This window comes from Scaptodrosophila lebanonensis, unplaced genomic scaffold (genome assembly GCF_003285725.1).
Source record: "Scaptodrosophila lebanonensis strain 11010-0011.00,11010-0021.00 unplaced genomic scaffold, SlebRS2 tig00000001-arrow-pilon, whole genome shotgun sequence".
NCBI lineage: Eukaryota > Metazoa > Arthropoda > Insecta > Diptera > Drosophilidae > Scaptodrosophila > Scaptodrosophila lebanonensis.
In genome coordinates this window covers 21462673-21478077 of record NW_022060529.1, presented here as the reverse complement: position 1 = coordinate 21478077, position 15405 = coordinate 21462673, and the positions used below count along the sequence as shown (strand labels likewise).

At 42.4% G+C, this 15405-nt stretch overlaps 1 protein-coding gene across 1 annotated transcript in view; it reads right to left on the bottom strand.

Annotated features, from left to right (window-relative positions):
- The window catches only part of LOC115633116, a 45190-nt gene extending 43664 nt beyond the window's left edge, over positions 1-1526 (bottom strand). Inside the window, exon 1 of the mRNA XM_030530545.1 lies at positions 177-1526. Within this exon, the coding sequence (XP_030386405.1) occupies positions 177-1526 (1350 nt within the window). The remainder of the gene's footprint in view (positions 1-176) is intronic.
- Between the last annotated feature and the right edge of the window lie 13879 nt (positions 1527-15405).

Genomic DNA, 15405 nt, shown 5'->3' with positions numbered 1-15405 from the left:
AAATATTCAATTGTCAAGCTTTAGCCATTGTTTGAAAAAGTGTCCATACTGGTTAGTTGATGAAATTAAATAAAGGATGGTAAAATAAATCAAGTTTTCATTACCAGCTAATTTGATTTATAATCATAAAAACTATTTGAATTGAAATTCAGATGTGTTTGGAAACTTAGACTCACCTGCAAGTCGGTGCCTGTGCCCGGCTGTGCCAGATCACAAGCTGATATCCAAGGATTAAGGCGTGTTAGTGGGGATGTAGTGCCTAGTATGGACTTCTTAAGTTCCAAAGCGCCGAGCCTTTTAACAGTTGCTGACTCAGAACTGATCTTATCGACAACAGCAGCGCTCTGGTCGGGAGCAGCAATACCGCCGTTCTGCTGACCAACTAGTCGCGCGGCATAAACGCCAACGCTTTGCTTAGGTAGTGGGAGCTCGTTGGCTTCACGCTTGTTGTTGTTACTGCCGATGTTGCTGTTGCTGTTGCCACCTCGGAGCAGCTGCGGCTCCTGATGCTCACGTTCGTCCCTATCGTTGTTTGGCTGACTTTCGACGCGCTGAGGCTGCTTCGTCTGTGGGTCCGTCTCAGGGTCCGTCTCAGTGTCCGTCTCTACTTCTTTATAGCTCTCCAAAGGCAGCAATTCGTTCTCTGATGCAGCACCCAGTGTCAGTCTAGCAGCGAGTCCACTACTGCTGCTACTGCTGCTGTAGTCAGCGTCTTCGTTTGTGTCAGCAATCTTGTCGTCCTCTTCGTTGGTCGCGTACTCGCTTAACTTGACCAGGTGATCAAAGGACTCCTCCGACAGCAAGTCGCCCTCGGCCACTAAGGCAAAAATGTCGGCGTCCTCGTCAAAGCCGCGCAATGACTCGTCGTTAGCCTGCGAGGGAAACTGTACAGGAAGGCCGCCAGATGATGCCGCTTCGCTGTCGTCCTCCTCGTCGGTGGTGCCCTCCTCGAGCAGCGTGGCTTCGCTGGACTCGGGACCTTGGGCTGCGGAAACTGCTGCTCCTTTCCCTGTTGCTGCCACCTCTGTACCACCGGCGCGTCCCACTATATCGCTAGCGCTGGCGCTATCGTCGCTCTGGCCCGACTCCAGGCTGCGCACACGTCGCAATTCGGTACGCGCGCGTGGATCGTCGTAATGCAACCGCAGATGGGAGGGCAACTGCAAATGTAGCGGAGCGGCGTGCGCGGGCCGGCGATGCGAGTCAAAACCAAACGCAGCCTGGCCTTGATCTGAATCCTGTTGCTGGTCTTGTTGTTGCGGTGGGCGAAGGGCGCGCACGCCGCCGCCGCCGTCAAAGGTGCTACCGCCGCCGAGCAGAAATGTTGGCAGCAGAAAGGATCCACTGCCAGATTTAAGGTTTGTTTCCGCTGACTCAGTCGTCGAGTCGTAGGTGGACGGTAACGTTGCTGCTGAGCTGCCACTGGTGCTGCTACTGCTGCTACTACTGCTGCTGCTGGTGCTGCCACGCCGAGCCCCCGAAATAAACGCAAGCGCCATCACGACCAGCCCGGGTCCTGGCCGCATATTGACCTCGGGTTCGGCGGTGCTAGCATGGTGCAGGCCCGCTTGAGACGCGCTTGCGACTCCAATTCAATGCGAGTAATGATGGGCTCATGGCCCCATCATCATTAGTAATGTGTTTGGTTTGGTTCTATCCTGCTGCGCTGTAGCTGCGACTCTGACTCCGCTTCTGCTTCCTGCGCGTTCTCCTGCTCCTGTTCCCGAGCCACTGCTGCACTCGCCGCTGCCTCTGCCTTCGCCTGCACCAGCACCTTCACCTTTGCCTTTAACGTTGCAACTCTGGCTTGCGGCATGAATGGCCCTCAGTGAAGCTCAGTGGCGGCCCAGTTGCATTCGACTATTAATATTGCGTTTGGACATGGCACTCGACGTGGCGATGGCAATGACAACGACAACGTCAACTGCGATTAAGCTAGAAAGAAATATATTTTTGGTTATTCATTTTATAACATTTTAAGCTCTTATTAGATATTATATTATAGCTTATATATAGTATATGCGCACAGAGAAAAATTGATTTCACAAGCATTTACTTCATAAATACCTTTAACATACAAATAGTTAAGCAAAGTATGCTTTAATCACAATCACAAATATCAATTACTTGTATAATAAAAATGTTTTTTTTTTTATAAATAGTGCATACGTAATTGCAATAAAAAATATCAAATGCACACGAAATACATATGAAATAAATGTGAGCAAATAAAAGCTACCTCAAATGTTTTCAAATACAAAGGCAAATTATTTTATTTTTTTAAATTATTTATGCTGAAATCTTTATGTTGCCCAACATTCACAATTAACATTTACTTTTGCCACTAGAACAATGCCTTCGTTGAACAAATAAAAGCTATACTACATTCAATGATTTTTGTATTTTTTCCTTTGTGCAAATATTGTTGGAAGAACTAATAAACAAAAGACTATAAATTGTTTTCAATAAATACATATATATTGCCATATCTGTTAGGCCCTGCTACAATATATTTATGTAGTATAAAAATACCTAAAAAACTGCTGGCACTTCTAACAAAGGCATAATGTTAGAGACTTAACATAAAACAATCAACAATGAATTTTATTTAAGCTTATATGTATTTAAAGAAAAAACGACTACAAAGGTTAAAAGTCTTCTTTAACCATCAGTTTTGGATTCAACTGTAAGCTCCAGACCATTTTACAGATTTAAAAAAATAAATAAATGTTTGTGAGGTTATGCTTCTATAATTGAATTGCTTAGTAACGGCCCAAAAGTAAGAAAATATGGTCCCGCTGCAACCCAATGGCAACAATCATTACTGGTTGAAACATAGGATTCAGTTGTGCATTTCAGGAAAAGCCGCTGCTAATCACGACAGGGCATGAATAAGTGCTGATAATGCTCAGCGATATTTGGGTAGGATTTGAATGCACATTCGGATACCTTTCTTTTCATGATGAGAAACGTTTCAAGTCTCTTAAAATACTTGAAACGGAGTATTTCATTGATTGCAATTGACAAGTTTTAACTAGATACGAAATAAGGAGTTTTTAATTGACGAGCGATATAATTAATATTATTGTCATAATTTTGCAATTCGTAAAAGAAATTTCGACACGTTAGGAGAATTTGTTTAGTTGTTGGACATTTATAGTTCTGTATTTTTTATAATCTTCCCTATTAATCCTCGAATTCTGTTTAAAATGATTTTGAATTAAATACAAATAACATTACTGTGAATAACTTATGTAAATTACCTTAACTAATAACTGTTCATTGCTAGATTTACCTCGTGCTGTATTCGTTTAGTTCCAATCGAGGCTGTTGCAGCTCATAGTACTAGGCTGTGCGAGTTAAAAGTTTGATGGTCAGTTCACAGACGAAGAAATCGCGCGCGTTTCTATGTTAACGGATGCATGAGAGCTATAGCTTAGCTACGCGAAACTGATAGGTATAGGTATATATATATCTATAATAAACACACGATCGAATGGCAGCTCAGTTGGGAGCTAGTTAACTGCACTTTGGGCCATTAGAACGGTGCGCATTTTATTGACGAGACAATCCACGGTGGCGACTCCGATGTCGATTGGTGAAAACAGCGCGACACGAGTTGCTGGTGTATATATATATATATATATATGTGTGTGTGTGTGGGCTTGAATATGAGCGTGTGCGGCGGGCAACAACGTACACTGTTCATATAATGCTTATATATAATGCGGGCCACGGGCGGTGGGCAATCAAAACGCAACGGATGGAGGGACACGAATACATGAATTAACAACGATTTAACGATTAAAAAATTGAACGCACTTTTCTTTATGTCGCTTTGATTTTTAGCTCTATGACCACTTAAGATAAACTGGACATGGGCAAGAAGGCAACTCGAAGGCTTAAACGATTATTATTTTATATTTTTGTTGTTGTTGTTGTTGATTTCCGCTTGGGCTTTCACATATTGATTAAACACTCAAAATTTTAATGGCATTTAATTTTCATTCAATTTTTGCAATTGTGCTACATTATAAGTGACTGAATTTTAGATGTTGCTGTGATTTTAGTGCTGTTGTTGTTGTTATGGCTGTTGTTGTTGCTTCGGTAGCAGTTATAATTTGTTATTATTATTGGAGTTGCGGTTGTTGTTGTTGTTGTATTTTTGCAATTGCTCCACTTTCATTCATGCACATTAACCTTGAAAATTTGTGTTTCTTTAGATATTTTCGTAGCATACTTTTGGGAGGCACAGAGCGCAGTTTCCTATAATTAGAGCAAGATTTTCGATGAAAAAAAATGGGGAATTTTCAAACAAATGAATTGCAAAATGTGTATAATCGATTGTGATAAGTATTAATGTTATTAGTATTATGCACAACTTTGAAGGTTTCCCAAACTTCTTCATTATTTTTATATTTCAACTTGTATTTTTTTTTTAAATAATTTTTCAACACAATTTTTACAATCTCTCTCTCTCTCTGTCGTTCGCTTTCTACATCTTTCTCTCTCTCTGTGGTAATGCCGCCTGCGCTCACGCTCCATGCTCAGCTGCGCGCTTGGGGCTAACAAGCTCGATGCTCAGCACTCAGAATGGCAAATTTTGAAATGGAATGAAAACTCTGAGTTGCTTTGATTTTTTGAACGCAATTTCTATGATTTATGCATGAAGATGCCTGCAACCATTGTCCTGAAAGTTGTGCTAACTTCTTGCATATATTTCAGAAAACTTGGGGGCCACTTGCTGACCACATTAGATGGTCACGGTTGGTTAAGCGCAGTGCTCGAGAGTAGCGGAGCAGGAGCAGGAGCGGGAGTGGAAATGGGAGTGGAAGAAGATGAATGAGCATATGGCATGAGCAAGCCGAACGCGAAAAACGAAAGGAGCAGTTTTGGTTCCTGCAAGCACAAAAGAAGAAGAAGAATGCCGAAAAAACGTCGAGCAACGAAACTGTGGAAATCCCGTATATCTAACAAAAGCCCGCTCACAAAAACACACACCCATACACGCACACGTACACGCATAACCAAAGAGACAGGGCAAGAAATTTATATAATTCGTAGCCGCCGCCAAACGAAGAAAACGGCGATGGTGACGACGACGACGACGACTACGACGACTACAACGACGGCTACCGTTACTCGTGAGCGCTCCCGTTATTGTTGCTGCTGCTGCTGCTGCCTCTGCTGGTGTTGTTGCTGTTGTTGAGGCAGCAAACACAAAACAGCGGATCCCACAAGAGGCGCTTATTGCTGTTTTATGTGTGGGTGTAAATGTTGGGTGAGTGTGCGTGTGTCTCTATGTGTGAGTGTGTGTGTGTGTGTGTGTGAGTAGTTACTTAGGGCAGCCAGGCAAGCACTCGGCAATGCCTTTTGTAGCAGCATGAAGTAGTCGTTGTATTTGTAGTTGTAGTTGTATTAGTGTTAGTGGTAAGTCGTAAGTAGATGTTATGGCAGCCTCAAACAGCACGACGACGCTGTCCATGCATAAATATACATACATACGTATATGAGTATGCGTATGAGTGTGTGTGTGCGTGTGTGTGTGCGTTTAACATAAGCGATGGCGTCAAATTCTGTAGCTATGCGAAATCCTTTTTGTATTGCCAGCCAGCATTTCATTTTTTCTTCTTCGGTCTGTGTTTAGAGCATGTAAAATTTTTGCTTTCAGCTGCTGTGCGTGTGTATAACAAAAGCGGAGTACTTTTTGTTATATACATACATACGTATATATATGTATATATTTTTGTTGAACAAAATTATATAGAAATTGTTTGGATTTATTAGCAATGGCAGTCATGGCAGCAGCAGTCGATGTATGAAATGGGTGTGCGTATGTGTATGTATTTGTTAACTTTCACTTTTGTTTTATTTGCAGCATTGGCGCTGTACGCACACAGACACACAGACAGAGAAACACGCGAATAAATATGTATATATATTTTCTCTTTTTTTTCGTGCGGTTGTGTGTGTCTGTGTGTGTGGTTTTGCTTTTGTGCGGCACAGTCGCTGCCTTTACCGTTGCCTGCTGCTCTGGCTGCTGTACGCTTATATAAGCCCGGGACGCAGCATAAAACTATTTGAATTTGTCGAGGTTGATTCATACTGGAAAAACTAAGCATTTATTTATGCAATAATTTCCTTCTGTCGCTGGGCGTTTTAATTTTAACAGAAATTGTCTTCACATTATATAACATGTCGTTTTCGGAAACATACTTCTAGAGTCAGGCGATGGCGGACATGCAAATCAAGCTGATTGTATTAGGCTGGGAAGCTCAAATCTCTGTAAATGTATTTAGTTGAAAATATACACATATTTCCAAATAGTTGACATGCAGGCAAACAGACGGACAGAGCAGTAGAGAAATATTCATTTCTAGCCATATAGCCAACTACTAGAATAAAAATGAAGCAGAAACTCACACACAGGCACACATACACGCCACACACATGCACACACTAGAGGAAACATCCAAAGATGTTGGCATTCTTGTACACGTTATATTTGACAAGCAGTTTTCAACGGCACTTTCAGCTTCAGCTACAGCAGCAGCCAATCTTGCCACGTCCGCCACTTGACCAAGCGTAACTTTCCGTGCTGCATGGGACGGCACTTTCACAGACTTTGGCCAGGGAATAGTTAGACTGGCCAGCAATTGTGGCAGTTTGTGCCAAAGTTATGCTCTGCTTATCAGCCATTTATTTTAGTTAAATAGCACAAAAGTTTCCTCCGAGCTTGCATTTAAGCGTCAGCTATTATATGAGTGTGTGTATTTTTTCATTTAGATTTAAAATTTCAGTTAAATATCACACGCAACACTTTATAATTTAAATCATTATTGGATGATTTCAAATTTCATTAATTAATGGATTTCTTCTTGGCTTTTACTTTTTTCTTCTTTTTTTGCTTTTTGCTTCTTTGTACAAACAAATGCGCGACGACGCAGGATATACCGTACAATCCTGCTTCTTGCTGATGGCCCCAAACGGCACTGACTGTGCCACAATTGCAGATGGCGCTTAACTGGAATGCCAGCAGCCCGACAGCTCAACCGAAACTTACAGGCCGACGAGGTGCAAACGTCCTCGTGCTCGTGCCCGTCTCTCAGCGCTGAATGGCACGAAGCAGCACGAATAGCCAACACAACACAACAATGGCGCTGAAAACGGAGCGCACGCTCTTCGCCAGCTCTCTCTCTCCCTCTCTCCCTCTCTGTCTCTCACTCACTGTTTCGCTGCCGCTGCTCATTTCGAAGTTCTAATTCCAGTCCCAATGGCTCTCACCGATGGTCACCCTAATGTTAAGAGCCATGCTTGCTGCTATTTGGCCGTTGAATGATTCGCGCTTCTGTTAGCTCTTACGAGCATGTGTTTGTGCCTAGGAGTAAGAAAAATAACCACCTACAGCCAACCACTTAATCACCACTCGTTGCTGCTGCTGTTTCAAATTTTTCGATTGCTGCTCAGGCACAAGTCACTCGACGAAAAGGTGTAGCGCTCGACTCGGACTTCAACTGGCTGCAGCGAGCGTATCGTTATGGCGTCTTGTTCTATTTGGCCTAAATAACATAATACCTTGTTAATGTCCCTCAAGTCCACTTATCGTGCTTCAGTTGCACTTCCCTAAGCGGCTGAGGCAGCTAATAAAAGTCTAGCAAAGCTGTGTTGGCATCATCATTACACAGATTCTAACTAAGCAAGGGGATCAGTTAAAAATAACTGTCAACAAATACGTTCTACTTGTAGTGCTGTTAATTGCGGCTCAGAAACATTTATTTAGAATCTAAATAATACAAAAGTAATCATTTTTATGCAATTATCGATAAAAGGGCTATAAAGGATATTTTTTATTAACTAAGTAGCAAGAATTCATTAACACTTCTTTAAAAAATTTACCACCTCAGTGATGTGTTTAGAAAGAAAACATTTACATCTCTTTTTTTTTTGGTTTTTTCAAACATAAATTATAATAGGAATCAAATATTTTTATTATTTTAGACAGACTGTATTTAAAAAAAAAAACACTTGTATTATTTTCAGACGCATTGCCAATTCCACAATGACTTGAAACGACCCTCAACAGGACCAGAAAATAATGAAATAGTGGACGGCAGTTGATCAACCGACAGGCCAGAAGTTGAATTATTAACTTTTACTAATTAACTTAAGTAACTGAGCTGGTCAAATAAGTAAAATAAATAGCATACAAAATATACCTTCAAGTATAATTAAAATATGCCGCAACTCTGTGACGGTCCATGGCCATGCCGGCACGAAGAGGCATTAACCACACCCGTTGTGATGGAAAGCGAAAGTGAACGGAAAGGAATGGAGCGACAAGCGACAAGCAACAGCAGACAGAGAAAAGAAAAACTTAAAAGCAACGACAGGAAAAACAGAACAAATTATGGCAGCATGGAGGGCTGCCGGGGTACATACTTGTACATACTCGTAGAATAGAAAAATCCCACATAATTTAGCTTGGAAACCATTTTGCTTCAATTTATGCGCATTCCAATCAATAACTGTGACACATGCAGTCTCAAAGCGGCAACAACAAAAAGTATAACAATGAAGAGTGTAGGAAACCAGCAAGGACAACAGCAGCAGCAACAACAACAACAACAGCAGCTCGAGTGAAAGTCCTTAGATATTACGAGTACTCGTATACGGCGACGATAGCAACGGAAACTGAAGATGTTGGCCAACGAATGTTGGCTACAGGAATGAATGTGTCAAGCCTACATATATGGGCAAGTTTTATATGTGTATGCGTATGCGTGAGTGTGTCTGTGCGCTTGTATATGTGTGTGTGTGTGTGAGTGCGTGCAGAAACTGATAAGAAACAAAGTAACCCTGAAGAAATTGTGAGCGGAGAGGCAGGCGTGTGTTGTGAGTCGTTCAGTGCGTGCCTCTCCATTTGAGTGAATGTGGATTGCCATTGGTATAGGTATGTGTGTGTGTGTGTAACACAAAAGAAAAACCGACAAAAACAACAACATGACTGAGAAGAAGCTTAAAGGATGTCTACTGCCAGCCAGTGGCAGTGTCTGACTGCGCTATCCCTTCTTTTGTTTTTTCTTCATCATCAACATTGTCTTTGAATTCTTCTTGCTTAGCTAACGTGTAGAACTCCTAGAATAAGCGACAACGAAGGCGCCACAAAAGCAAATGTCAAAAACAGGCCAAGCACGGTTAGACATTTGGAGAAAAGGTGGGTGGCTGGTAGAAGGACCAATGGACCTACACTGGCCGCATTATCATCCTAACATCTGACAGTTGGCAAGTTGAGCATCAACGCAGCCGCCGAAGCCGAAGCTGATGCTGATGCTGTAGCCGCTAAACGCTACCTTGGCGTGAGCAGCAATGTACAGCTGGGCAGCTGCGAGGCAGTAGGGACGGCATTTTCACATAACCGTTACAAGGACATTGGCTGGCAGGCTGGCTGTTAGGCAGGCTGGCTGGCAGGCAACGAAGCTGGGCAACGAAAGGAAACGATGAGGATTTTGCGCAGTTTAGACGACGCCAACAGTGGCACTGTCATCTCTGCTCTTTTCTGCACGCACACCAACAACAACAGCAGCAGCAACAACAACAACAAGTTTAGTAAAAGACAGCCAGACGGGCGGGCAACGAAGTAAGTAAAACAACCAAAAAGCAAGCATCACAAGTTTTGTGAATGAAATTTCGCGCAGGCACGACACAAAGCACACAAACAATGTTAAGGTGGCCCTACACACACACACCCACACACACACACACACGCATACGCACACGCACACACACACACACACACACACACACACACACACACACACGCATACAGACGCACCCAGGACGCTTCAGGCTACCGGCCGCTCTGCATGATTGACACTGCCGGCAAACTACTGGAAAAAATAATTAGCAGAAGACTGGACGAAGCACTGGAAGGAGATGGCCTCTCAGACCGACAATATGGCTTCCGCAAAGCCCGCTCCACAGTAGATGCGATAGCAGCAGTTATACACACAGCGAAAGACGCCATTAAAGGAGTGCGGTGGCTCGAGGGAGAAAAAGAGTACTGCGCCATTATCACGCTGGACGTGAAAAATGCCTTTAACTCAGCAGACTGGGATGTCATTCTTGCAGCACTTGATGGGAAAAATGTACCAAAGTACCTAGTAGAGATCATTAGGGACTACCTTAACGACAGAGTGCTCCTGTACGACACAGACGAAGGCAGAAAGCATTATGCCGTGACAGCGGGTGTACCACAGGGATCAGTGTTAGGCCCAATACTATGGAACATAATGTATGATGGCATACTTAGGCTGGAACTGCCCAAGAGGGCAGAAATCACTGGGTTCGCGGACGATATAGCAATAGTAGTGACGGGAAAACACCTTGACATACTGACAAGAATGTGTAACAAAACTGTAGCAATAGCTAGGAGCTGGATAGCAAGCATAGGACTCAAACTAGCTGACCACAAGACAGAGGTGCTACTTGTAAGCAGCAGGAAAAAAGTAGAGTTCATAACAATAGAAGTAGGGAATGAACAGATCACCTCAAAAGCAGCAATCAAGTACCTGGGAGTCATGATAGACAACAGACTCAACTACAAGGAGCACCTCAAATATGTTGGAGGACGGTGTGCTGGAGTAAGCAATGCCCTAGCACGAATAATGCCCAACCTTGGTGGACCGAGGCAAGACAGAAGGTTACTATTGATGAATGTAGTCACATCAGTAGCCCTATACGCAGCGCCCATCTGGTCTGAAGCAATGGCTAAAACTTCATATAAGAAGCACCTGCTCTCAGCCTACCGAAGGTGTGCCCTTAGGGTATCTTTCTCGTTCCGTACTGTATCAACGGAAGCAGCAATAGTAATCGCAGGAATGCCACCGCTAGAGCTGCTGGCAGAGGCAGAAAAGCAGAGGTACCTTGGCAGAAGAACCGGCGTAACATACTCCCGGAGGCTAAGTGATGAGGCGATGGCAACATGGCAACACCGCTGGGACACATCCACCAAAGGAAGATGGACACACAAGCTGTTAGGAAACATAAAGGAGTGGATCGAAAGGAGACATGGGCAGGTCAACTACTATTTGGCCCAGCTGCTAACAGGACATGGCTGTTTTCGCGCATACCTGCACAAATACAAGCATGACAACAACAACACTTGCCCGGAATGTGCAAGTTGCATAGAAGATGTAGAACACGTGTTCTTCCACTGTTCGCGATACGACCGCCAGCGGAACCACCTAGAAAGGGTAGTAGGGGCGCAGGTTACACATAGTACGGTAGTAAACCTGATGCTGGCATCCATCGAAAACTGGACCCATGTGTGCGACTTCGCCAGAGAAGTCATAAAGCTACAAAGGATGACAGAAAAAGAAAGAGCTGCAACCCTAGAGATCAGCACTCGCTGAATCACCACCCCCTGAAGTCATGCTTGACGGCGGTACCGGGGGGAACACATGGTCTGGAGGATACGGATAAGGATGGGGGTTTAGTACGTAGGCGCGAGCAAGCCAAAGAGTAAGTCTTGTCTCACATGCGAATCGTGCATATTGGTAGCTCGGGCTACCAATATCTTTCGAAGATTACCCAGCCTTTAGCTCGTATAGCTATAAAAAAAAAAAAAAAAAAAAAAAAAAAAAAAAAAAAACGCATACAGACGCAACAAAGTCACGCGTTGAGCGTGTGCACAGTCTCCAAGCCGAAGGCGAATAAAAAATTAACAAAATAAGAAAAAAATCGTCTGAAGCAAAGCAAACAATGTGTTTGGGTTCAACTCAAAAGCAAAATCAAAAGAAAAAATAGAAAAAGGAAAAATAAATACAAAAAGGGAATCCACATGGCTGCGCTTGTGGTAACGGGCGTGGTGGTCCCGTGGTTCACTCTAAGGAGGCGGACATTCGTATTGCGTTGGAATGCTGGAAAGCGAAGCGCTCAAAACTAACGCTTGTCATCTCATCACCAACACCTTAAACCATAATGACCCGGGGTGAAGGGTAAAGATTTTGGCAGTGCGCTGACCCACAAATTCGCCATCGCTACTCCTCATACTTATACATACAAGTATATTGTATTGTATTCCAATGTTGCTAATAATAATGATACTGTGCTTGCTAATAGTGTTACTTAGAAAGCGCTTAAAGACGAGGTGGCTGGTTAGACAAGGCGTATGGGTAATAAAACCTAAAGGTGGGGTGAGAGTTTACGACAGCGCTGATCCTCATGCACCAGCACCCATGTGTACCAATAAATATAAACGAGGGCTGCTCAAAGCATAGTTGAAATTAATAACTCATTTTTTGCCATGAGTGTTGTACAAGTACCTTATAAAATACCTAATTTGGGAATATACATTTTTTCCGTATATGTACCACTAAAATGCATGCAATGCGGAACAAGCCATTTTTATATGGAACCACCCTCGTAAGCCAGTTTGATGAAGAGTACTTTACGACCAAGCGATAAAAATAAGGTGTGAAATATCATCATCGGCATCAAATAAAAAAAATGCAATACTACTTAGGAGCAGCTTTGTAATACTTGTAGCATTTTATCTATTGATTTCCAAAATTGAATGTTGCTTCTAGAATATGCTTCTGCTTTGTAGTTGGTCACCAGATAACTTGTATTCATAAAGCTAACCATTTCGGTACAGAACCAGTTAAAATAAAAGTACAACGTTTTCTCATTATATAAGATCTTATAAATAAAATTATATATCAAATAAAATTGGACAAGCATGGAATGCTTAGTGTACGACTAACAACGTCGAAACAATGCTTGGGCCGCCTTCAATATAATCCGCAGGACTTTTTGCGACGAGGCGTCACCCGTGATGAAACCTGGTTACATTACTTACACGCCCATGTACTTTCTGCAGAATGAAAAACAATTAAAAAGCAGTAATAAAATGCATTGTTGGACATATTTGATAATAAATTGAAGGAGACACAGCCCCATTTAGCTAAAACAAAAAAAAGTAATCTTCAATCACATTCACTTGTAATTGTTGCGCCCGACCTGGAATCCAACGACTTTTTTCTGTTCCCAATTTAAAAAGATGGGTTGCAGGAAAAGTGCCGCCTAAAAGAAGAGGTCTTCACCGAAGCAGCTTATTTTAGGTAGTTGGGAAAGTACAATAACTTTACAAGTATTGATCAGCCCTCGTACATTCGCACTATCCTAGTTTACCTTTTGAGTAAAAGGGATAAAAATAGTCATAAATTTTTATGAACAGAACAAAACTGCACTTAAAGGCAGGACAACATATAAAGTCTTAAAATAAAATGCAGGAACTACAATTTTTATTTGCAACTGCTGCTGTTGTTTTATGTTTAACTTTTATTTCGTTTGCTGCACAATTGAACCACATTTTTAGTTAAGCCTCTAGGTCTAGACTCGCAACGATAAGAGCAAGAGGAAGGGGTATATGTTCGCGGAGTTGACAAAATAGATAGGAGGTCAGTCTTGGAGTAACGTATTGTGAAGAGTGTTGGCAACTCTGCCATTAAAAAGTTAGCATATTCTTGATCCATTGCAGTTCTGGTACTCATGGGATTTTGATTAAATTTTTCCCCCGCTTTTTGTACATATTAGAAACTGTCCGTTCACTCATAAATTGTAAAACACAATTTATATATATTTCAGTTGAAAAGGCACCGTATAACCTGTACTCTTTATTATTAACTAATTATAGATACACACCAATTTATGATGACCATTTTTGTGAATAAATAAAATGAAAATTTCAATTTTGGTATTACAAAAGTAATATTTATTATTTCAAAAACAGTTTTAATAACTTTAAAGAGCATAAACAACTTTTATATGTATATATCTTAAAGTTGGCTTGCCAGAAGGGCAAACCTGAGGATTCGTATCGAAACAGACGGAACTTTTAGAATAAATGTCTCCGCTTCTGGAACGATAGGTTTTGTTTGCAGGACAGATAAGTATCTACTTAGAGTCGCACATGCACATAAGTATATACATACATACATACATTGATAGTACATATACACACATGCTTAGTATATCTACTGCACGTAGAATTAAAACTTCCTTCCTTTTTCTATTTTGCTTTGTTGTTTTTTTGTGTGTGTGTTGTATGCGTGTGCGTGTGCGTTTGCCTTTGCTTGCATGTATAGAATTTGGTGATAAAGTCATAGTAGCTCAGTGTGGGTCGCGTGAGTGTGGATAATGTTCCATACACCTACACACAACTACACATACGAGTACATACACACATACTTTCAAGGGTACATGTGCATAATAAGGTGCGATTTGTCTCGCGCATAAAACGAAATTTCCTGCCCCACACACACACACACACACACATACATACATATATACACAAACAATAGCCGCTCGAGTCGGGCTCACATGCAGGGGCATGGATCTAAGTGAGATTGTGTGTGCGTTACACATTCGATTGCTTGGCTGGCGTTTGTGTGCGACACCGACACAGTCACAGACACAGTCACAGACACAGACACAGGCACAGACAGAGACACCGACTTCTTTGTAGGTTAAAGCTGATGTCAAGGCAGGAAAATGGGCGTCAAAAAGCGTAAGAAGGGTTGCACGGGTCGAGGCAAACTAGTTTGCCATAATTATAGCTTTTGTTGCACACACACACACACACACACACACACACACATACAGATACATAAACGAAGGATTGCTTCCTATGGCCGCATTATTCTAACCGGAAATGTGTCTGTCTGCCTGTCTTCCCTGTGAGCACTTGTATGTATGTGTGCGTGTGTGTGTGTGTGTGTGTGCGTGTGCTAAATTTGTGAACTGCCTGAACTCGTGCTCTCAGATTTCTAAGCTCGCCCCAGCACCGGCGACAACATTTACGAAATTTTTATGACAAAGCCAGCGTTTTCATTTTAGATGCTCGCTCTTGCTTCGCTCTCTGACGCTCATTTTCTGAGCTACAGTCGCCTACTCACCCACACCCACACCTACACCAAACGCCCACGCCCACAGTCAACCCCACGGGCAATGCCAGCGCCCACTTTTATGACAAATATTATGTTAAAGACCGAATATGCGCTACACCATAAAAGTCAATCATTTTTCATTTCGCGTGCATCACGTCCCCAACTTTCTCTCTCGCTCGCTTGCTCTCCCTCTCTCTCTCTCTGTTTTTCTCTCTCCCTCTCACTTTCTCACTGTCAGTTCCTGTAATTCTCACGTCTGCCTTCTGCTCCAGCCGTGGGGCGCGTTTGCTTTACTTCTTTGCTGAGTTCCCTCCTATTTTTTTTTTTTTTTGTTTTTTTTTTGGCACTTTGTCCTCTGGGGACATTTAATTTTTGGTGGTCATTCGTTGTGATTTGTGTTTGATATACGATATGTTGAATGCAGTCTGTCTTTATGTATGAATGTACGTTCGTCGGT